Source organism: Salmo trutta, chromosome 3 (assembly GCF_901001165.1).
Source record: "Salmo trutta chromosome 3, fSalTru1.1, whole genome shotgun sequence".
Taxonomy (NCBI): Eukaryota; Metazoa; Chordata; class Actinopteri; order Salmoniformes; family Salmonidae; genus Salmo; species Salmo trutta.
This window is the reverse complement of record NC_042959.1, coordinates 14,221,334-14,243,539: the sequence shown is the minus strand read 5'-3', so window position 1 is coordinate 14,243,539 and position 22,206 is coordinate 14,221,334. Positions and strand designations below refer to the sequence as shown.

Sequence of the window (22,206 nt, the reverse complement as noted above, 5' to 3'; positions counted from 1 at the left end):
AGTAGCTTTAGGCAGAGATCTGTGTGCATTTACTAAAAGGAGATGATTTTGATGTGAACTGTTGATGTGAGCTAGTTTCCCTTTGGGCTGAAAGACAGGGAGAGAAGGAGATGGAGAGAGAAAGAGGCTGAGAGAGGATAGAAGGGAAAGAGGCTGAGAGAGAGAAGAGAAAATGACAGCGCGAGAGAGGGGTGAGGAGAAGAAAGAAAAGGAGAAAGAGCGAGAAATATAGGAGAGAGGGAAAGCAAAAGAAAGAAGGATAGAGAGAGTGAGGTTGTGTGTCCAGGCAGTAGAGGCCTCCAGCCAGCTCTCTGCGGTAAGGGCTGAAATCTGCTGGCGTAAACAGGATGTGAAAGATTTCCAGAGAGCGACCACTCACGGAATGCCAGATTTAAACCCGTTCAGGGTTTGTGGTGAGAGGAGAGGAGGAATGAAACAGAAAGGAGGTTTTCAAAGGAGAGACATGGGCTGATAGGCCCAATTTGGAACACATCCACTTTGGATGGGGGTAGCCATTTTGTAGCCTTAACAAATTTGTAACTGTTAGGTCTGGCATGGTGGGGCTTTGCACAGCTGTAACCACACTTTTTATTTATTTCTCATTTACTTCTTACTTGATTGCTGTTTGTATAAAATGTTAAGGTCATATTGGTAACATTGATCCAGTCACACAAATCAAAGTTTGGCCACGTTAACCACTTTTGATAAGACGCATAAAAACTCAAAATACATCCACCCTGGAACTGAAATTATATTTAGGCCTTCTGGTATTTCAGTGGTTTGAGAGAGAGACTGTAGTGTTCTGTATGTTTATCTCTATGCGCTGTGTACTCCTGTGGTTGACACTGAACCTAGAGAGAAACAGAGAGGGTCTGTTCAGCTGCCAAGTTGGTCTGCTTTATGTGCCAAACACAGAAAGGTGATGAAAAATAGATAGTGCCTAGAGAGTTGTACATTGAGTCTGACACAGTAACCAGACTGTACCCCCATTAACCCTCTCCTCCTCCTCCCCCAGTCCCTGTAAGCCTTTCTGGGGCCCCGCCCGTCCCTGTCCAGCCTCTCTGGGAAAAGGACGTGTGGCCTCTCTGTAAGGTGGGGGGGACGTGTGGCCTCTCTGTAAGGGGGGGGGGACGTGTGGCCTCTCTGTAAGGTGGGGGGGACGTGTGGCCTCTCTGTAAGGTGGGGGGGACGTGTGGCCTCTCTGTAAGGTGGGGGGGACGTGTGGCCTCTCTGTAAGGGGGGGGACGTGTGGCCTCTCTGTAAGGGGGAAGGAGGGGTGAGAGGACGTGAGGGGGGTAGACCCCTGAGTGGCTGGCAGGCTGCAGGACGGAGGTGTGGTGAGGTCCCACCCCTCCATCCCCGGCTGTAAACCAGCCCAGCATCTGTTAGTCCTTTCCACCTAACCACCTCTTACTATATTCAACCTGCACTTATCCCACAGTAACACTCCTCTGGGTGTCTGAGTGGCCCTGTCTGTCTGTCTGTCTGTCTGTCTGTCTGTCTGTCTGTCTGTCTGTCTGTCTGTCTGTGTGTGTAGTATGTGTGTGTGTAGTATGTGTGTGTGTGTAGTATGTGTGTGTGTGTGTAGTATGTGTGTGTGTGTGTAGTATGTGTGTGTGTGTAGTATGTGCACATACAATCTGACATCCCTTCCAGCTCCACCCACACCTCTCTCACCACTCCCCAAGGCCTCTCTACACAGTATATTATGTTGTTGTCTCATCAGTCTATCAAACATACAGTATTGTAGGTTTGTATAGGACTTTCCTTTATTTAGAAAAGCACCATTTTATTTTAAATACCAGTTTGGCAGATACACATTCAGGGCAACAGAACAGCGTCAAAACAAACAAGCTATACAAGCAGAGTACTGAATATCCCACATGCTGAAGGACACTGGATATACAGGGATATGGATCTCTGACACCAGATCTAAATGGTTATTTAAAAAAAGTCCTTCCACTTTGGTGTCATTTAAAAACGGTGGCTGAGGTTTGGGCTGAGCTCCAGTAGAAGACAGCGCAGCAGCCTCTACACCGATGCAGAGGAGCTGCTGTACTACACCTCAACCCAGTGAGTCTGACCTCACTGAGCTGAGACAGAATATATAAACTATGTCTGTGCTGCTGAATACATTCATTGGTTTTCATACAAATATTTCTCAATGGTGACTGTGGTCCTCAGTCAGTGAGATCTAATAAATTGTTGGCCTGGGCCACATTTATCCCCAGTACATAAGTCCATCTGAGCTTTAAGGTCTGCTTCTCCTTTGGACACTGGTAATAAAGACCAGCCTTAGTATCCCCCTTCATGACCCGTGTCTGTCAGTTTGTTCATCAGTCTCTGAGATGGGAAAGAGGGGGAGGAGTTGGGGGGTTAGAGGGGGGCTGCATGTCGCTGTCCCTCCTCTCCTTCAGCTGCCTCCTCATGCTCCTCCTGCGGTGTATCCGGGGACGAGGACTGACACCCCCCTCAACCGTCTGGTTCCGGTCACTTAGCGTGTCCGATGATTCGTCGATGTAGGCCAAGTTCTCCCCGAAGAAATCTAGCATCTTGCAGCCTGGCGGGGTGGGCAAAGGGGGCATGGGGAGCGGCATGGGGAGCGGCATAGTGGAGTTGGGCGACTTGGGGAGTTGCTGGAGAGGCACAGGGAACCGAACGTCCTCCCTGAAATATACCAGCCTGGATCCTCCATGGCGTCCCCTCTGTTCAGTACAGAGAGACCCACTTGGGTCAAAACTAGCAAAAGGCATCCTCCGCCCTGGCATACACATGTCAGAGGTGTGAGAGTCAGAGGAGGAGACAACTGATCTGGAGTCAGACTCTGGAGACTCGGACTCAGAGCCCGACTCCCATGGCATCATCATTATCGCAACAGGATCAGGGTCATAGTCTAACTCCATCACGGAGCGCGTCGCAGGCATCGACAGCGACCTCGCAACCGGCCGGCCGTCTGACCTCGCATTCACCCTGCAATCTGCCCTCAAACCTACCCCTAGCCCTAACCTCACCCCCTCAGTCCTAACCTCACCCCCCCCTAACCTCACAACCTCCAGACGGGTCATGGAGCGTGTGACCCACCTATTGGGCAGATGTCCGTTCTCCCCTATGGCGCCCTGCCTGCCGCGGTGCCCCAGCGCCCCCCTGCGGAACCGTCGCCGGGTGCTGCGTTTCCAGCGGCGCCGCTGCAGCAGGAAGGGGTCATTGAGTTCCAGAGGGTTGGGTATCCGGAAGTCCATGGACATGTTCTGGATGTTCTGGGTCCAGTCAGTAGCATGGGCCCTCAACTCCTCCATCTGAGAGAGAGAAAGGGGAGGGAGAGGGAAAGAGTCAGAGAAAGAGAGAGGTGTCCCAGAGACCCAGAGAAAGACAGAGGATAAGTAAATATTGACAGTACAAATCCAAATTCCCTTTCGGTAAATCTTTGTCCAGATCTTGTCATATCGACTGTTTCCCTTTCACCAGCCCTTCCAATCATTTGGTTTGTGTCCCACTCACCTCAGCACGTGTTTTCTTGGACAGCACCCGCAGCCAGTTCCCAATCATGGTGAGTATGGAAGCAAAGTAAGCCAGGCCAAACACTATCCAGAGCCACACCAGGGGCTTAAACAGATCTCCGTCCCGCCGGTTAGCACCTACGCACAAGGACATTGACGTATTGGAATCACATGGACTCGAAGGCGCACATACATGCACATACACACAAACAAAAGGGCTTAGACAGGTCCATATCCCTATGAAATATCAAGTGTATCTTTCATAGTGTGTATCCTGATAGAAATGTGTAGAGTGTGTACTCTCCAGAGTCTGTACTGTCCAAAGTGTGTACAGTGTCTTTCAGGCACCAAGTGTTCACTTCATACCTGCTACGTAGTCTCCGAAGCCGACTGTGGTCAGGGTGATGACCACAAAGTAGAGCGCCTCCAGAAAGGACCAGTCCTCCACTTCCTTAAACACCAGCGTTGGCACGGCGAGGAAGATCAGACAGCCAATCAGGATGGACAGAACGGCAGACATGACCCGCACATAAGTGGGACTGACCCGCCGCTTCTGAGAGAGGGGCAGAGAGAGAGGGGGACACAAAATAAGAAGGGAAAGACTGATGAATTAAAAGAAGGAGAGATGAGGGAAAAAGGATGGAGAGGGTAAGATCTTCCTCAAGATGATCAAATAATGTGCCTTTTCTTTGATAAACAGAAACAATAATTGTTAGGGTTTTTTTGTACTGCAAAGTTACATTGGGAAGTATCTAATGACTGACTGAATGTTTAAGCCGGCTTCTGTTCTACTTGTGTGTAACATGTTTCAAATGTTAGAGACTCCAAGACGGCCTCTTCTGTTTACAGCACAGTGACATCACTTAAGCAGCCCGAGACAGGCGAGAACAATGAGATGACATCCTGTAAATGAAGCAGCCCCGAGACAAGACAGTCTCACCAGGAAGAGTGTCTCCATCTTCCACACGGCCTTCCTCAGCCCCGTCCCCATGTGGTCCCCGACACCAGCTAGCAGGAAACCAAACATAGGGATCCCTACCAGGGCATAACACACGCAGAACAGCTGGCCCCATTTGGTCCTGGGAGACAGGTTACCAAACCCTGAGGACAGAGGGAGACCATATACATTCACCTATATGTTAATCTATATCATTTAAAAATGATTCAACTCACCCGCATGTCTATTGAGGTTCATTGTATTTTCTGAGATTGGATAATTCATTTTCTGTGAAATTCAAAATACACATCTGGCTGACTAAGTTATTACCAAACGGTTTGCAGGAGGGAACAAATGACCAAAGGCTCACCGATGGTGGTGATGATGGTACCACAGAAGAAGAAGGCGCTGGCCAGGTCCCACCTGCTAGTGAAGTTGGTGGAGCTGTGTTTTACATCCAGGCCCGCCTCCACTGCCTTCACCACACTCTGACAGTACAGAGACAGAGCAGACAGGCTAGGGCTACATCTGGGGTCTGTGTTCTTTTTAGGATTTTAGTAAATAAATTAAAAATATCTAGAAAATTACCAGGAATTCAGCTAAAAATGTGTTTCATTTAGGAATTCCGTTTCCAAGTATATCCCACGAATAAAAAGACGTGATCGTGTCTCAATGTAATTTTCATTTCAAAGCCCTTTTGGTGCATAGTTGTGATTCATTTACAAATGATTCTAATTATGTTCCGGCCCCCCGACCATCCACACTGACAAAAATCATCTCATGGCTGAATGTAGTTGCCTACCCCTGGGCTACACCTTCCCAGTGGGGGTTCTACACTGGACTTTGTTTAGACGAGGTTCTTCTCAGATGTGTTTTAACTCGTCTGTCTGTTCAAGTGTATGCTTTCACTCTCTGAAGTTATTCCTGCCAAGGTGTATATTATGTGTGTTTATGTCTGCTTGCTCTGGTGTGGGTGTGTCTATCTCTCTGCTCAAATGTGTGTGTGCTCTGGTGTGTGTGTACCTTGATGAGGTCACTGAGGTTCTGTGCGGTGACACAGGAGTGGTTTTGGAGGAAGTCACGTGTGGTATGGAGCAGCTTCTCGTGCTCCTTGCTCTCCTTGGGGCTTTCCAGGGTCCGGAACACCAGCGCCCCCATCACCAGGTACAGCATGACCCCTGCCAGCAGGGCCAGCAGGGTGGGGCACCGCATCGCCCCGAGCTCACCCCCCCACCACAGGAATCAGGTTTCGCCAGGGTCTGCTCTACGGCCTCTTCCACGATACACACAGTGGCACAGCTGCATGCACACGCACACACGCACACGCACACACACACACACCATTTTTTGTTTGGTTTTACTATCCTTGTGGGAAACAGAAGTCCTCTGTTTTCCACAAGGATAGTAAAACAAGGGGGAAAAAATGGTTGGCACCCACAAGGGAAAAAGGCTATTTTAGGTTTAGGGGTTAGGTTTACAACTAGGATTAAGATTAGGGTTACATTTATAGTTAGGGGTTTAGGTTAGGTTAAGGGTTAGGGAAAATAGGATTTTGAGTGTGTGTGTTCAATGATAATGATCTCTTTCTGGAAATATAAGATCAGGAACAAGTTTGATAATGGGGATTATTTGAGGAGCTATATCAAGGAAAAAAACAACACAGAGCAGGGTGGTTCTCAGGTCATTTCAAGAACATGAAAGTGTGAGACAAGATATGAAGTTTATCTCCTATAGGGGTAAATCCATTTGAATTCAATAACTTTTTGACATCATCCCTTATGATTTAAACAAAACTTTCCATACTTGTTTGCCCATGGAAGAAGTGGTCAGAAAGGGACTTTTTGGACCTGAATGCCAGAACATTCAGGAGATAAAGGTGCTCAAAGTTAACCTGTTTTGCATAACCCGCCACACAGTGAGACATACGTCTTCATCACTGGAAAAGATAAACGGTTGAGCTTGATATAATTTAAACACAAACAGGTTTGTCAAACTACTTGATAATTTCTTTAAAAAAGTTTAAATAAAAATGACATTTCATCTTCAACATCAATTACCTAAAAATGCCTAAACTCTGATTTTTTTCATATTAGCATATGTTTTATCTTAGACCCTACTTTACATCATCTGAGGTTTTTGTGTTGTGCCCACCATTGGTTGAAACACAGCATGCTCTTGGATACAGGGTGGGTGTCATTTCTATCATAGAAATATCATTTATAGAATGGACCTATCGATTCAGACCACTGTAAATTAGCTGGAACACCATTGAAATGTTTCCTTCTAATTAATACCAAAGATGGCTGCCGGTCCACCTGTGTTGAATGTCAAATTAAATGGTCATGTCCATTCCATTGTCTAGATTTCTATAATTTCAATACATTTCCTATGGAGGCCTGACAGTATAATTTAAAACAAAAGACATTCCCATTCAAGTCAACATTCTCTACCATCTTTGTTGTAGCATTTGAAAGTTGACATTTCAATTTAATTGCCATTTGAGTACAATTAATAGCCAAAACATGACAACAACCCTGTATTCAAGAGCATGTTTTGTCTCAACCGATGGCGGGCACAACACAAAAACGTCAGATGATGTAAAATAGGGTCTATGGGTGTTTTCACACGTGGTACCTTTCAGCCATTCTTTGTGAACACAGTGCGGTTCGCTTCATTTTTTTGTTTAGCGTGAACACTCCAAAGGAACTGACTTCTCAAAAGAGCCTCCGAAGCGAACCGAACTGAGACCATCTCCAGAGGTGATCTGAGTCCGGTTCCCTTTTTTAGGACAATGTGAACACACAGCTCCCCAGGTTCACTTGTCATTATTCCCGCACCCCACACACTAGACTACTGCCATAACCCCTCACACTAGACTACTGCAACACCGTTCCCCCTGCCATAACCCCTCACACTAGACTACTGCAACACCGTTCCCCCTGCCATAACCCTCACACTAGACTACTGCAACACCGTTTCCCCTGCCATAACCCCTCACACTAGACAACAAACACCGTTTCCCCTGCCATAACCCCTCACACTAGACTACTGCAACACCGTTTCCCCTGCCATAACCCTCACACTAGACTACTGCAACACCGTTTCCCCTGCCATAACCCCTCACACTAGACTACTGCAACACCGTTTCCCCTGACATAACCCCACACATTGTTGCTACAAATGAGAGAAGATGATAATGTGCAGGTGTAACAGTTTTGCTTCCGTCCCTCTCCTTGCCCCAACCTGGGCTCGAACCAGGTACCCTCTGCACACATCGACAACTGACACCCTCGAAGCATCGTTACAGTTCCACAAAAGCCGCAGTCCTTGCAGAGCAAGAAGAACAACTACTTCAAGGTCTCAGAGCGAGTGACGTCACCGATTAAAACGCTATTAGCGCGCACCCCGCTAACCATTTCACACCGGTTACACAGGTTCGCGGAAAAAAAATACACATGCTGTTTTTGGATATTGATTTGTGTTTGTCAAGGAAGCACAGAAATTCCAAAATATGTTTGGAGTTCAGTTTAGATGATTTGTTTCCAATGTGATCTATTGGCTAAGAGAGCTTCAAAAGCTATTTATTAGATTGTGGAGTTTAAATAGAGTGAGAAGACAACATCGGGTGTACAATCTTCAATGAGAGCATTACTTATCTGCAGTTATTCTTCTGCTATTTATTCTGTGGCAAATAATATTTATGTGTTAATTGTATCTTCTAATGACGGTTATTATGCCTCATCTTTTATCTAAATGGAATATATTAACTTCCAAAATATATGTAGGTATCATCCAACTGTCCGATAACACGTTCTGATGGAATGGCTTTCCTGCACTTTGTAAAAACCCAGAATGCATTGAGTGAATGTTGGAAATTAATTAACATTTTTTATTATAAAATAGGTATGGTGGGGTATGCAAAAAGGCCAAATTTTAAATAAAATATTATGTCACATGCAACAGGTGTAGACATTACTGTGAAACACTTACGAGACAGTTCCCAACAACGCAGAGTTCAAAAGGAAAAACTTAAAAAGGAAATAGTAACAATAAAATAACAATAAGGACATATACACAAGGACTACCATCTCTTGAATGATTCAGCATTCAGGTCCAAAAGCCACTTTTGACAAATATGGATATATGATTTCATTCAAATCAAAAGGGGTGCTGTCAAAAAGTGATTGAATTCAACTGGATTTACCCAAATAGGAAAGTGTGACATTACTACCGTTAAGACATCCCGCTCTAAACAATTCACTTGTCCACGTTTTATCCATCCTGAAGATCTGGGGATGAGAGTTGTCTCTCCTCCTCTCTCTCTCCTCTCTACCAGGCCCAGGGCTGAAAGGGGGAATAGTGGGAGGGTTCAGACCAGCGTCTACGTTAGTGTCCCCCTGTCATAACAACACACACTGACACTCACCAGACTGCCCCGGATATCAACTGGCCAAAGTTTTTAAACGATTAGCCTCTGCCATCCTGCTAAACATACATCTCGCGTTAACCAAAGTATGTTTAGGATGCTTATCTTTATCTAGTTTAAACAGTTTGTTTTCTTTAAAATGATATTCACCTCCAGAACCAGAAGATGGCCATGGTGTTCCAAAGAACTGTGTCAACGTTCTGAGATTTCCCAGAGTTCTCTGTTAGCATTCTGATCTAATGGAACGCATTGGTTTGTATGGACGTCTATGCATTGGCTGAAAACTTATTATTTGTTATCGTTGTCTAAACCTATCCTGGCATATTTTTATAAGATATGTGTGTTTGATGTGTTGTGAAATATCCCAGCTCAAACAGCGTGACATAAATTGTGATAAATCATCATGTTTCCAAAGTATTGCAGTTAAAAACAAAAAGGAGTGCAGAACTGCCAAGGAGGGAAGAGGCTTTGGCGCCAGTCTCCACCTAGCTCATAAAATGGATGTAAAACAGCAGGTTATTTGTCTAATGAGTCATATTGTAGGGTACATTTGTCATACAATAAAATGTAATGCTATCAGTCATTTATATTGAGAGCTTAAAGATAAATCATAAAGAATGTTTCCAACATTTCCCCCAGCATTTGATATGGCCAATGTTCTTTGGAAGGACAGTTAGATTTTGTTACCCAAATCACTGACTGAAAGCTATGAAACTGTTTTTAAGGAGAAAAACAATTGACAGTCATGCAAGTAAGTAAATGAAATGTCACAAAAACAGATAACATCACCAGATACATTTTGGGGCAGCAGGTCCTAGTGGTTAGAACATTGGGCCAGTAACTGAAAGGTTGCTAGATCAAATCCCTGAGCTGACAAGGTAAAAATCTGTCGTTCTGCCCCTGAACAAGGCAGTTAACCCACTGTTCCCCTGTTGGCCGTCATTGTAAATAGGAATTTGTTCTTAACTGACTTGCCTAGTTAAATAAAGCTTAAATAAAATAATTTATAAAATGATGTGCTAAAATAGTGGCTATAAAAAAAAATAACTGATGACCCCACCAGAACCAAAGCCTACACTTGAACACAGAAACACGTTATACATACGATGATGCCGGTTAGTTGTCCCTTGCAATTCACACACCACAAACAAGTACATAAATGCCTTCTCAGACAACAAATACTGTATATTACTAATAGGTGAGAAAATAAACCGATCTGAACAAAGCAACTGACTTTAAATCCTACCTGAGTTCAGGAGAAACGATGAAGTCTGAAGAACCAGTATGTGCTTCTTGGTGTCCAGGCTCTTCTCACCATCAAACACTCTGTGAGTAGAAGTGTGTGTCCACTAAGTAAGTGTGTGTGTTCCTGGCAGTGGGAAGGTGTTTCCCCATGCTCAGGACTCTACATCACTGTGATGGAGAAGAGGGATTCTAGGAAGTGTGTGTGTGTCTCTCTCTCTCTCTCATAGGGCCAGGAGTTGAGGCACTGCTTTTTCCAGTAGTTCCAGCACTGTCCACTGGTGTTGCTGCAGGTAGGATACCCTAGGAAATGTTCTGTAATTGACACACGCTGTCTCCAATCAATCAATTAATCAATCAATCAATGTCTGGTTGTGTGTATGTGTTTGGCGGAGAGATTGCCAAAGCCAGGGAAGGTGTAGCACAAAGCCCATTATTTAGCAGGGAATACAATTTGTAGATCAGTAATTCTACACCTCAATTTGCTCATCTTGAGAAAATTTAGGTGTAGAATCACTGATCCACAAATATTATTCCCTGCTAAATACAGGGTTTGTGGGATTAAGATATGCAGAGTTACACCACCCCTGGTTTAGGAAAAGGCGAAGTGAGAGGGTTTAGGTTGCCCAAAATATGTCCACATTAAGCAGATCATTATTTATACTGAACAAAAATATAAAGCAGATCATTATTTATACTGAACAAAAATATAAAACCTAACAATTTCTATTTATTTTATGTTTTTATTTTATTATAATTTTTTTACCCCATTTTCTCCCCAATTTCATGGTATCCAATTGGTAGTCCCAGTCTTGTCTCATCGCTGCAACTCCCGTACGGACTCGCAGGGGCGAAAATCTGATATCAACTTTGGAGGGGACAATTACATTAAGTTTTCTCAAGAGCAATTCCTGAGGGGGACACCAAAAGTAGTGCTGTAACACATAGCCTACATTGTAATATGGTATATGTATATTGAGGAACCAAAGAAATAAGGTGTTTGCCGTACTCCTAACTACCGGTACCCAAAACTACACAACTAATCACAACAGCAATACCATTGCCTTTAACAAATCTTAGTTCAGTCACCAGTTTAAGTTGAGAGTGGGGGTATCCATGGCATTTTCCAATTATGTTCCTATTTTACAAGTCAAAAAAATTGAGAACCTTTCATAATGTTGCCAAACAAAGACTTAACAAACTTACCCGAGACTCCCTGTCTCTGCATATCTGTCCCCAACTCTGCTGTCTGTGTGCCATCTGTTGCCTGCTCTGCCTAATGACATCATTGTGAAACATTTCCATTAGAATTTCATTTCTTTCTTATGAACATTTTATCAACTAGTCTTTGATATTAGGCTACTAGGGTTCTTACTATGCGTTTTGGTGTATTGAAAAATACTCTGATGTCCGTCTTTTATTTTTCTGCCATTTTTCTACCTGGCTGGCTGGCTGGCTACACACACACACACAGTGTGTAGGTTATTTGCAGTAGAAGATGGGCTTCTATCATCTTCTATCATTCTATTTGGGCTTCGATCTAAAAGGTAGCTAGCAAATGTGAAACGGATTAAAATGACAAGAGTTGACAGCTGTATTAGTTCACCATTTACACAACATATGCTGCAACCTTTTGTAATTTTAATAGTTTGTTTCATATTGGCTGGCTTCCAACAATAGCTGAATTTGCAAAGCTAGCGAGCACCAATTCAGTTTCAGTGGTGTTTGCTATAATCTTTGCTACCCGGGTTAAATAAAAGTGAAATAAAATAAATAAATAAAAGTTCCCTTGCGACAATTTAGCTTTTGCAACGAGACCATTAAATATATTTAAGACAATGGTAGAAGAGAGTGTAGTTCTGTTCAGTTTGACTTCAGTTTATCGCTAACCTTTTCACAGGGACTTTGAAGCACTAACTTACATCATACGCATGCTGATCTTGGAGTAAATTGACGATAGCAAAGATTCCATCTTTGACGACGCCACAGAAATGGAATAGGTACTAGCTAGCTTAATAGTTAATATTTGCGCGCTAGCTCTGCATATTCAACTAGTGTGTGTGCGCGATTGACTAGATTAACCTCACGTCAGTTACGTTCATTGAGTGCCTTTCAGACAGTAGATACAACCCCTCTGTTACCTTGCCAACTAAGGAACTGGCAGTGGATCAAACCATTGTGAGGCAAAGGGTGGGGGGGGGTCGCAATCTTTTGAAACTTAAAAACGCGCTATTAAGTGTCTATAATCAGCACAATTGCTTTCATTGCGTATTAATATTATTTAAATTACATAGTTATGTTTCAGTGATATATTGGGGGGGACAAATCATATTTTTCCCAGGATGGGGGGGTCGTGTCCCCCCCGTCCCCCCGGGATTTCCGCCCCTGCGGACTCAGGAGAGGAGAAGGTCGAGAGCCGTGCGTCCTCCGAAACACAACCCAACCAAGCCGCACTGCTTCTTGACACAATGCCCACTTAACCCTGAAGCCAGCTGAATCTGTGTGTCGGAAGAAACACCTTGCACCTGGCGACGATGTCAGCGTGCACTGCGCCCGGCCCGCCATAAGAGTCGCTAGTGCGACTAACCCGCACGACGCTGGGCCAATTGTGCGTGCCCCATGGGTCTCCCGGGTGCGGCTGGCTGCGACAGAGCCTGGACTCGAACCCAGAATCTCTAGTGGCACAGCTAGCACTCGGGAGGCCCACAAACGCAACAATTTCAAGGATTTACAGTTACAGTTCATATGAGGAAAATCGGTCAATTTATATAAATTCATTAGGCCCTAATCTATAGATTTCACGACTGAGAACACAAATACGCATCTGGTCACAGATACGTTTTTACAAAAAGGGGCCTCAGAATATTGTCACATTATTTCTGTGCATTCAAATTTCTATTGATAAAATGCAATTGTGTTTGTTGTGCATAGCTTATGCCTGCCCAAACCCTAACCCCACCGCCACCATGAGGTACTCTGTTCACAACGTTGACATCAGCAAATCGCTCGCCCACACAATGGCAAATACATGGTCTGCGGTTGAGGCCCGGTTGAATGTACAGCCAAACTCTCTAAAATGACGATGGAAGCGGCTTAAGGCAGAGAAATGAACATCCAATTATCTGGCAACTGCTCTGGTGGAAATTCCTGAGACATTTGTGGCATTGTGTTGTGTGACAAAACTGCACATGTTAGAGAGGCCTTTTATTGTCCGAAGCACAAGGTGCACCTGTGTAATGATCATGCTGTTTAATCAGCTTCTTGATATGCTATCCCTGACAGGGGGATGGATTATCTTGGAAAGGAGAAATGCTCACCAACAGAGATGTAAACAAATTTGTGCACAAAATTTGAGATTAATATTTTTTTTGTGTGAGTATGGAACATTTCTGGGACCTTTTATTTCAGCTGATGAAACATGGGACCAACACTTTAGATGTGTTTATATTTTTGTTCAGTGTATTAAGCGGGTGAGGAGTTTTTGTATGGGGGGCAATGAGTGTCAAATTTAGTAAAGATAAAAAAGTATTGCTATTTTGATACGTGTGGCTTATTTGATCTAATAGAAGTTTCGTAATGCTTAGGTAGCTACGGGTGTACCGATATAAGTGTGATACAACAGGTGTAGACCTTACAGTGAAATGCTTACTTACAAGCCCCTAGCCAACAATGCAGTTTAAAAAATACGAATAAGAAATGATGGTAACAAGTAATTAAAGAGCAGCAGTAAAATAACAGTAGCGAGACTATATACAGGGGGTACCTGTACAGAGTCAATGTGCGGGGGCACCGGTTAGTCAAGGTAATTGAGGTAATATATACATGTAGGTAGTTATTAAAGTGATAATGCATAGATAACAGAGTAGCAGCGGTGTAAAATATGGGGTGGGGGCAATGCAAATAGTCTGGGTAGCCATTTGATTAGATGTTCAGGAGTCTTATGGCTTGGGGGTAGAAGCTGTTTAGAAGCCTCTTGGACCTAGACTTGACGCTCCGGTACCGCTTACCGTGCAGTAGCAGAGAGAACAATCTATGACTGGGGTGGCTGGAGTCTTTGATCATTTTTATGGCCTTCCTCTGACACCACCTGGTACAGAGGTCCTGGATGGCAGAAAGCTTGGCCCCAGTAATGTACTCGGCCGTACACACTGTAGTGCCTTGCGGTTGGAGGCCGAGCAGTTGCCATACCAGGCAGTGATGCAACAGTCAGGATGCTCTCGATCGTGAGGCTGTAGAACCTTTTGAGGATCTGAGGACCCATGCCAAATCTTTTTAGTCTCCTGAGGGGGAATAGGTTTTGTCGTGCCTGCTTCACGACTGTCTTGGTGTGCTTGGACCATGATAGTTTGTTGATGATGTGGATGCCAAGGAACTTGAAGCTCTCAACCTGCTCCACTACATCCCCGTCGATGTAAATGGGGGCGTGCTCGGTCCTCCTTTTCCTGTAGTCCAAAATCCTCTCCTTTGTCTTGATCACGTTGAGGGAGAGGTTGTTGTCCTGGCACCACACGGCCAGGTCTTTGACCTCCTCCCTATGGGCTCTCTCGTCGTTGATCAGGCCTACACCACTGTTGTGTCATCGGCAAACTTAATGATGGTGTTGGAGTCGTGTCTGGGCGTGCAGTCATGAGGGAACAGGAGGTACAGAAGGGGTCTGAACACACATCCCTGAGGGGCCCCAGTATTGAGGATCAGCGTGGCGGATGTGTTGTTACCTACCCTTACCACCTGGGGGCGGTCCGTCAGGAAGTCCAGGATCCATTCTGTCGGGCTGTATCACCGCATGGTACGGCAACCGCAGGGCTCTCCAGAGGGTGGTGCGGTCAGCCCAACACATCACCGGGGGCACACTGCCTGCCCTTCAGGACATCTAAAGCACCCAGTGTCACAGGAAGGCCAAAAATATTAAAGACCTCAGCAGACCAAGCCACAGCCTGTTCACCCCGCTAGAAGGTGGAGACAGTACAGGTGCATCAAAGCTGGGACCGAGACTGATAAACAGCTTCCATCTCCAGGCCATCAGACTGTTAAACAATCACCACTAGCCTAGTCATTCAGTACCCTGCTCTGAACCTTAGAGACTGCTGCCCTATGTACTGTACATAGTCATTTAACACTGGTCACTTTGTTTACATACTGTATTCTAGTTAAGGCTCATCCTATATAACTACTGCTGTACACACCTTTTCTATTCATATACTGTCTATACACACACAATATATATATATATATACATACATACATACATACACACACATTTTGGTTTTTGCCCTAACACTACACAGCATATTCAAATGATCAAAGCTTGACGATGAGTTGGTTATTTGAATCAGCTGTGTAGTGCTATGGCAAAAACCACAAAGTGCACCCATTGGGATCCCGAGGACCGAGTTAGGGAAATCCTAGTCATTACTGTAAGCATGACAAATCTACTGGGTAAGAGCAGAACCCCTGTCTGTTTCCTGATGTCCATTTAGAGGGGCTTAGCTTTTTAACCCATACATTCCTAACTACAGTGAGTTTGGATGAGGACACAGACAGAGGTGTCTTGAGCAACATTAAGTTATCACAGTGTAATCCACTCATATTTATCCAGTCATCAAACTCAAGTCTCTCGAGGTGACTGGAAGGTAGACTGTGGTGTAGCAGAAACAGGATATCCAACTACTAGGTTAAGATGGGTATCCATCTGGGTACCAGTCTGTATGTGCCATCGTGCCACTCGTTGCCACTCATTGTCAAGACAAACATGTCTTGCTTGACAATGAGCAAGAGAGTTGGCAAGAGCACAAACAGATCTGGCAGCAGGCTACTTTCAAGTCAACGGTGAATGGAAAAAATTATTTCAGTTGTACACCGGACTGATGTCTTGCCAGTTGCCTTACTGGGTACCTCATTAGTGACCTCTAAACTAGAGGGCATTATTTGGAATGTGACTCCAAACTAGAGAGAATAAAGAGAGAGATGGAAAGAAATACAGCTACCAAATAGAGCTAGCATAGACAAGACGGAAAAAAACAACTGAGACAGACCTTAGGAGGTGGAAAGAGAAATTGACAAGATAAATTTAGATCAACCTTTTTAATCTATCTTCTTCAACAGCGACACAAAGCATCAATAGCGATACATTCACATAAAAGTGTCACATACAGGGGAAAGAATCCAGTGTGTTCTGCTTGGACTCCTTGGACTAGTCCCACCACCCAGAGATCCCACAGATAACTCAGCTAGGGGTGTGTTCAGAAGGCTAATGAATGGTACTGTAACAGCCCATACGTGTTCTAGAACACACGCCAGGCTTCCAGAATCTAGAGAAGACATGGTTGTTGCTACAGGCTACATGTATCATGTCGGTAGTGACAGAAAGCACGTGTAGCTAACTACGTACATCAAGTTAAAAATCACGCCACAATGTATTAACCTGTTATTTCTATCAGAGCCAATGGCTGTTAACTTATTTTGTTTTGTGTTAAAAACAAATAGAAGGCGTTTGGAGGTTTTTAGACCACAACAAAACCAATAACAACTCACATTCATCTTAGTACCATGCAGTAACGCTGTAATACACCTCAGCTCTGAAAGAAGGTCAGAGTGGATTTGGAATGGAGGAAGGTTTCGTTCACAAAACAGTGTACAAAACATTAAGAACACCTTCCTAACATTGAGTTGCTCTCCCCTTTGACCTCAGAACAGCCTCACTTCGTTGGGGCAGGGGGATGCTGGCCCATGTTGACTCCAATGCTTCCCACAGTTGTGTCAAGTTGTCTGGATGTACTTTGGGTGGTGGACCATTCTTGATACACACAGGAAACTGTTGAGTGTGAAAACAGCAGTGTTGCAGCACCTACTGCCATACCCCGTTCAAAGGCACTTCAATATGTTATCTTGCCCAGTCACCCTCTGAATGGCACACATACACATTTGAGTCATTTAGCAGATGCTTTTATCCAGAGCGACATATAGTGGTGAGTGCATACATTTTTATATTTTGTTTGTACTGGTCCCCCCGTGGGAATCAAACCCACAAACCTGGCGTTGCAAGTGCCATGCTCTACCAACTGAGCCACACGGGATCACAATTAATGTCTCAATTTTTTCAAGGATTAAAAATCCTTCTTCAACCTGTCTCCTTCCCTTCATCTACACTGATTGAAGTGAATTTAACAAGAGACATCAATAAGGGATCATAGCTTTCACCTGGACTCACCTGGTCAGTCTATGTCATGGAAAGAGTTCTTAATGTTTTGTATACAAGCGCACACACTTCCTCAAAGCACACCAATGAGGGTGGCAGTACCAAGATTACATTTAAGATGCTAAAAAATTGTTTTGATATACAATCCCTTAAGTGAATATTGTTTCAAACCAGGGCAGTTTATTGATGCAACTGAAAATCTAGAAGCCTAAGGCACAATCACTAACGTGCACGGAAAATCTATCCCCCCCCAAAATCTAATATATTAAATCTAGATAAAACAAAAAGTCAAAAAAAGCTGACTTAACCTGCACAATTTAAATAGTGTATCTAAAAATTAAAAAAACTACCTCACTCGTGTGTTTGGCACTTGTGTAAATTCAAGAGCACAGCGTGAGGGTGCCATTTTTAAAAAGGTCTCTGAGTATAAAGAGAGAGAGAAATGAATAGGGAAAGAACAGAGAGGGGAAGAGAAGGAGCGCTCCCAGTGGATGACCATACAAGGAGAGGAAATACGCTCAGGTTAGGTTGAGTCATACACAGGCACAGGCTAATATTGAGAAAACATAACGACCAGACATCATCCTACACATGCAGTACGTACTCATCCGTGTAGTTTTGTAGAAACCGACACGCGCTCCCTCAAATGTACACCCACTGCTTATAAAAGCCGATATGAACACACACACTAAAACATTCAACAGTCTATAAATAAGACTATTCAAATGAAAATTCAAGTTTTCACAACAGGCAATGGACCATGGACTAACTAACGTAGCTTATAAAAATGAAATAAAAACAAGGCACCATTTGTCATTTGAACCAGAACAAGGAAATGTGATCCAGTAGATTTGTAAAGAACAGTACTGTAGTAGGAGCATAGAAACCAATGAGCCTCTGTAAAACTCAATGAAAGGTCTTGTCTTCAACGTCAGCAGGGGACAGTTGTCCCTCTTCAGGTGTTTCAGTACATAGAGATGAAACGGTTTTATTTGGGTCAGTACATCAGGGCAGGAGGTGGGGGTCAGTACACAGCCGGTCCAGTGAAATTAACTCTTTCTCCTCTGACGGTCTTCCAGTGGATCTGTACAAACAGGCTGTCACACGGCATAAACAAATACACTCAACCATATGTGGAACTTGGGAACCCACACAGGAGAGACAGAGGTGGATTGCCATGGGGGACGCCCTACTCTCTCACGGAGGACAAGACGATTAAGTCAGTCATATGTGGAACTAGTTCATGTCATCTCCACATGAAACGTCCTTTCTAAAGACAACATTATGAACTACAGACGTTGTATAATGTATCAGGATCACATAGTAGTTTACATTATGACTACACAAACCTTGTGATAATTGTGAAATACGTGCTGAACGTAAACTGTGTGATGATGCAGCTGTTATTTGTGTGACTGGTGCAGATATTAGGTTCTAAGGGGCTAAACGCTTCACCTGTTGGGGGTTAATCAGGGTCCTCCTGCCCCCCCTCACTCTGGCCGGGATCTCTCTGGGGACGAGGCATAGCAGCAGTACCCAGGAGCCCCCTCCTCACAATGTACGGACAGCCTAGACCACTGGGAATGTCAGCAAAACCTGGAGAAGGAGGGAGAAGGAGCAATGTGAACATTTAGTACTGTTTATATAATGCTAGTGGGAGGTGGTATGTTTACTAGGGGTGCTAGGAGGAAGACAGTACCAGTCAAAAGTTTAACGCCTACTCATTCAAAGGTTTTTATTTATTTTTACTATTTTCTACATTGTAGAATAATAGTGAAGACATCAAAACTATGAAATAACACATATAGAATCATGTAATAACCAAAAATGTGAGATTTGAGATTCTTCAAAGTAGCCACCCTTTGCATTCTCTGAAACCAGCTTCATGAGGTAGTCACCTGGAATGCATTTCAATTAGACATAGGATGATACCATCCCACAGGTTAAGCTCATATCGGTTGTCTGTTTCGGTGTCTGTAAGTTCTGATGGAGAGTTGGTTTGGTTAGAGTGGTTGATGCTTTGACAGGCTGTCATAGCAAGTATGGGACAGTTGTAACTAGGGGGAAATACAAACACAGATCTTTTGATAACCCACAGTGGTAAAGAATGGTGAGCTGATTTTAACAGTATAGGCTTCACCTCTGGCCAATAGTAACAACCCCCCTTAGCTGTGACATTCAAATACACAGCATCAACAAAACACCACCCCGTCCCCTCTCCTCACCTTTCATAACCACCTCAGGCAGGCCGTAGGGTTCGTATTCCGTATCATCGTACGCTGCAGACATCAGAGACCGGTTACGACGGATCCGCTCCGCCAGACGGGCTGGGTCGGCAGGGATCGGGAAGGACCCAGAAAACAACATCCTGTCCCCCTCGGCCATCTGGACTGGTGACACAGGGGGTGATTCTGTGGGTTCTTCATCATTCTCCTCCTCTTCCTCCAACTGTGTGTATACGTGGTGGGTTTCTGGTAGGGCGCCTGTTGCTCTCCCCTCCTCTCTCTGAGAGCTGGTACTACTCACCTCTACAGAGCTCAATTGCTCTTGACCAGTCCATCCTGCTGGTATGACCTTTGAACTCAGAAACTTGGTCTCCACTATCGTTCTCTCAGTTTGCCACTCTGATGTAGTGGTGACTTTTCTACGGACCGAGGAGTGATTTTTATTCTCAACACCAGTGGAGATTGGTTCCTCTTGATGGTGACTGGGATGGTTGATTTCAGAGGACTGTGCTTCAGTGGATTGAGCCTCAGCGAGAGATAGAGTGGGGAACTCTTTGTTATCTAGTTCTATGACGTCTAGATTGTGCCTAGAGACCACTTCATTGGCCTGGATCTCATCTGTTGCTCTGGGAGTGTTTGAATTGGTCTTGTTTTCTGAATCATCTTGGTTAGCGTGCTCTGTTGCCTTGGTCTGGGTCTCATCTGTTGCTCTGGGAGTGTTTGGATTGGTCTTGTTTTCTGAATCATCTTGGTTAGCGTGCTCTGTTGCCTTGGTCTGGGTCTCATCTGTTGCTCTGGGAGTGTTTGGATTGGTCTTGTTTTCTGAATCATCTTGGTTAGCGTGCTCTGTTGCTTTGGTCTGGAGCTCTGAGGTTTGGAAAACATCTTTGGTGATGTCTGCTTCTTCACCATCTTCCCCATGTTCATTGGTCTGTTTTTCCGTCTCTTGGGGATGTGTAGATTTGTTCTTTCTGGATGGGTTTTGGAGACTCTTTGCTTCAGGAGAATTGCAGTGATGCAGTCTGGACCAAAAAAAAAAAGATCAATCAAATTTTAATTCAAACTTTGAAATCTCCATAGACAGAACATGAAAACTGCTCATCACAGAAACTGTTAAAACCAACTCATAATAACAAAAACCGGTCATTGCAATTGTCAATCAAGAATTTGTGCGTAGCACCTGTGTGTTACCTTGAGGCCAGGGTCCTCCCATACAGTCTACTGGAGGTACAGGAGAGAAGCAGCTCATCCTCTCTGATCACCGTCACACTGCTGTGTTGGCCAGGGCTGAGGGTAGCAGTGTTGTGGCCAGGCCTGAGGGTAGCAGTGTTGTGTCCAGGGCTGAGGGTAGCAGTGTTGTGTCCAGGGCTGAGGGTAGCAGTGTTGTGGCCAGGCCTGAGGGTAGCAGTGTTGTGGCCAGGCCTGAGGGTAGCAGTGTTGTGGCTAGGCCTGAGGGTAGCAGTGTTGTGGCCAGGCCTGAGGGTAGCAGTGTTGTGGCCAGGCCTGAGGGTAGCAGTGTTGTAGCCAGGCCTGAGGGTAGCAGTGTTGTGGCCAGGGCTGAGGGTAGCAGTGTTGTGGCCAGGCCTGAGGGTAGCAGCGGTGAGGTCCTCTGGGTCTAGACAGAGGGGCTGGGCCATCAGCCTCCACACTGTCAGCTCCTCAGCCTGCCTCTGGTTCTCCTCAGAGAGAGACTGCAGTTCAGCCTGCAGCATCACCACCTGGACAGGAGGAGAGAGAGAGAGAATAACATTCAGGAGATGTTCAAAGTAATAAGATACAGATTTATTCAATATAGCTGGCTTGTATATAGCATTCTGTAGTAGTAGCATTCTGTTGTGGATGTTTACAACCATATGCTTAAGATATGGGGGGAAATTGTTCAAGTATTTACAGCAAGTTACATTGATAACTATGTTCACAGTAAGAGTTAGAGTACAGAAACCTACCTGCTTCTCTAGGCAGGTGATCTGGAGTGGAGCCAGTGGAGTAGAGTCTAGTAGAGTCTCATCCCCTGCCTCCATCACTCCTTCAGACTCTACTGCCCCTCTCTCCTCATCCCCTGCCCCCATCTCCTTCACTCCTTCAGACTCTACTGCCCCTCTCTCCTCATCCCCTGCCCCCATCTCCTTCACTCCTTCAGACTCTACTGCCCCTCTCTCCTCATCCCCTGCCCCCATCTCCTTCACTCCTTCAGACTCTACTGCCCCTCTCTCCTCATCCCCTGCCTCCATCTCCTTCACTCCTTCAGACTCTACTGCCCCTCTCTCCTCATCCCCTGCCTCCATCTCCTTCACTCCTTCAGACTCTACTGCCCCTCTCTCCTCATCCCCTGCCTCCATCTCCTTCACTCCTTCAGACTCTACTGCCCCTCTCTCCTCATCCCCTGCCCCCATCTCCTTCACTCCTTCAGACTCTACTGCCCCTCTCTCCTCATCCCCTGCCTCCATCTCCTTCACTCCTTCAGACTCTACTGCCCCTCTCTCCTCATCCCCTGCCTCCATCTCCTTCACTCCTTCAGACTCTACTGCCCCTCTCTCCTCATCCCCTGCCTCCATCTCCTTCACTCCTTCAGACTCTACTGCCCCTCTCTCCTCATCCCCTGCCCCCATCTCCTTCACTCCTTCAGACTCTACTGCCCCTCTCTCCTCATCCCCTGCCCCCATCTCCTTCACTCCTTCAGACTC

General features: G+C 45.1%; 2 protein-coding genes across 5 annotated transcripts; both read right to left on the bottom strand.

Moving 5' to 3' along the window:
• Positions 1-1,747: 1,747 nt before the first annotated feature.
• Positions 1,748-10,485, bottom strand: kcnk4a (potassium channel, subfamily K, member 4a). The gene is made up of 8 exons (XM_029724428.1): positions 10,107-10,485; positions 8,666-8,778; positions 5,458-5,733; positions 4,805-4,922; positions 4,438-4,598; positions 3,864-4,050; positions 3,499-3,635; positions 1,748-3,296 (listed from the first exon to the last, which is right to left on the bottom strand). The coding sequence occupies exons 3-8, from the start codon at positions 5,644-5,646 to the stop codon at positions 2,337-2,339; spliced, it is 1,752 nt and encodes a 583-aa protein (XP_029580288.1). The 5' UTR covers positions 5,647-5,733; positions 8,666-8,778; positions 10,107-10,485; the 3' UTR covers positions 1,748-2,336.
• Positions 10,486-17,457: 6,972 nt separating this feature from the next.
• Positions 17,458-21,637, bottom strand: LOC115168877 (uncharacterized). Of its 4 annotated transcripts, none has more exons than XM_029724409.1 (5): positions 21,469-21,637; positions 20,714-21,240; positions 19,523-20,544; positions 18,753-18,893; positions 17,458-18,394 (listed from the first exon to the last, which is right to left on the bottom strand). In XM_029724409.1, exons 1-4 carry the CDS (start codon positions 21,589-21,591, stop codon positions 18,763-18,765), a joined length of 1,803 nt encoding a protein of 600 aa, XP_029580269.1. In that variant the 5' UTR covers positions 21,592-21,637; the 3' UTR covers positions 17,458-18,394; positions 18,753-18,762. The 4 variants fall into 4 exon arrangements, with proteins under 4 accessions (XP_029580269.1, XP_029580275.1, XP_029580281.1 ...); XM_029724415.1 differs by having other exon boundaries at positions 17,458-18,381; XM_029724421.1 differs by having other exon boundaries at positions 17,458-18,893; positions 19,523-20,291; positions 20,376-20,544.
• Positions 21,638-22,206: the final 569 nt, after the last annotated feature.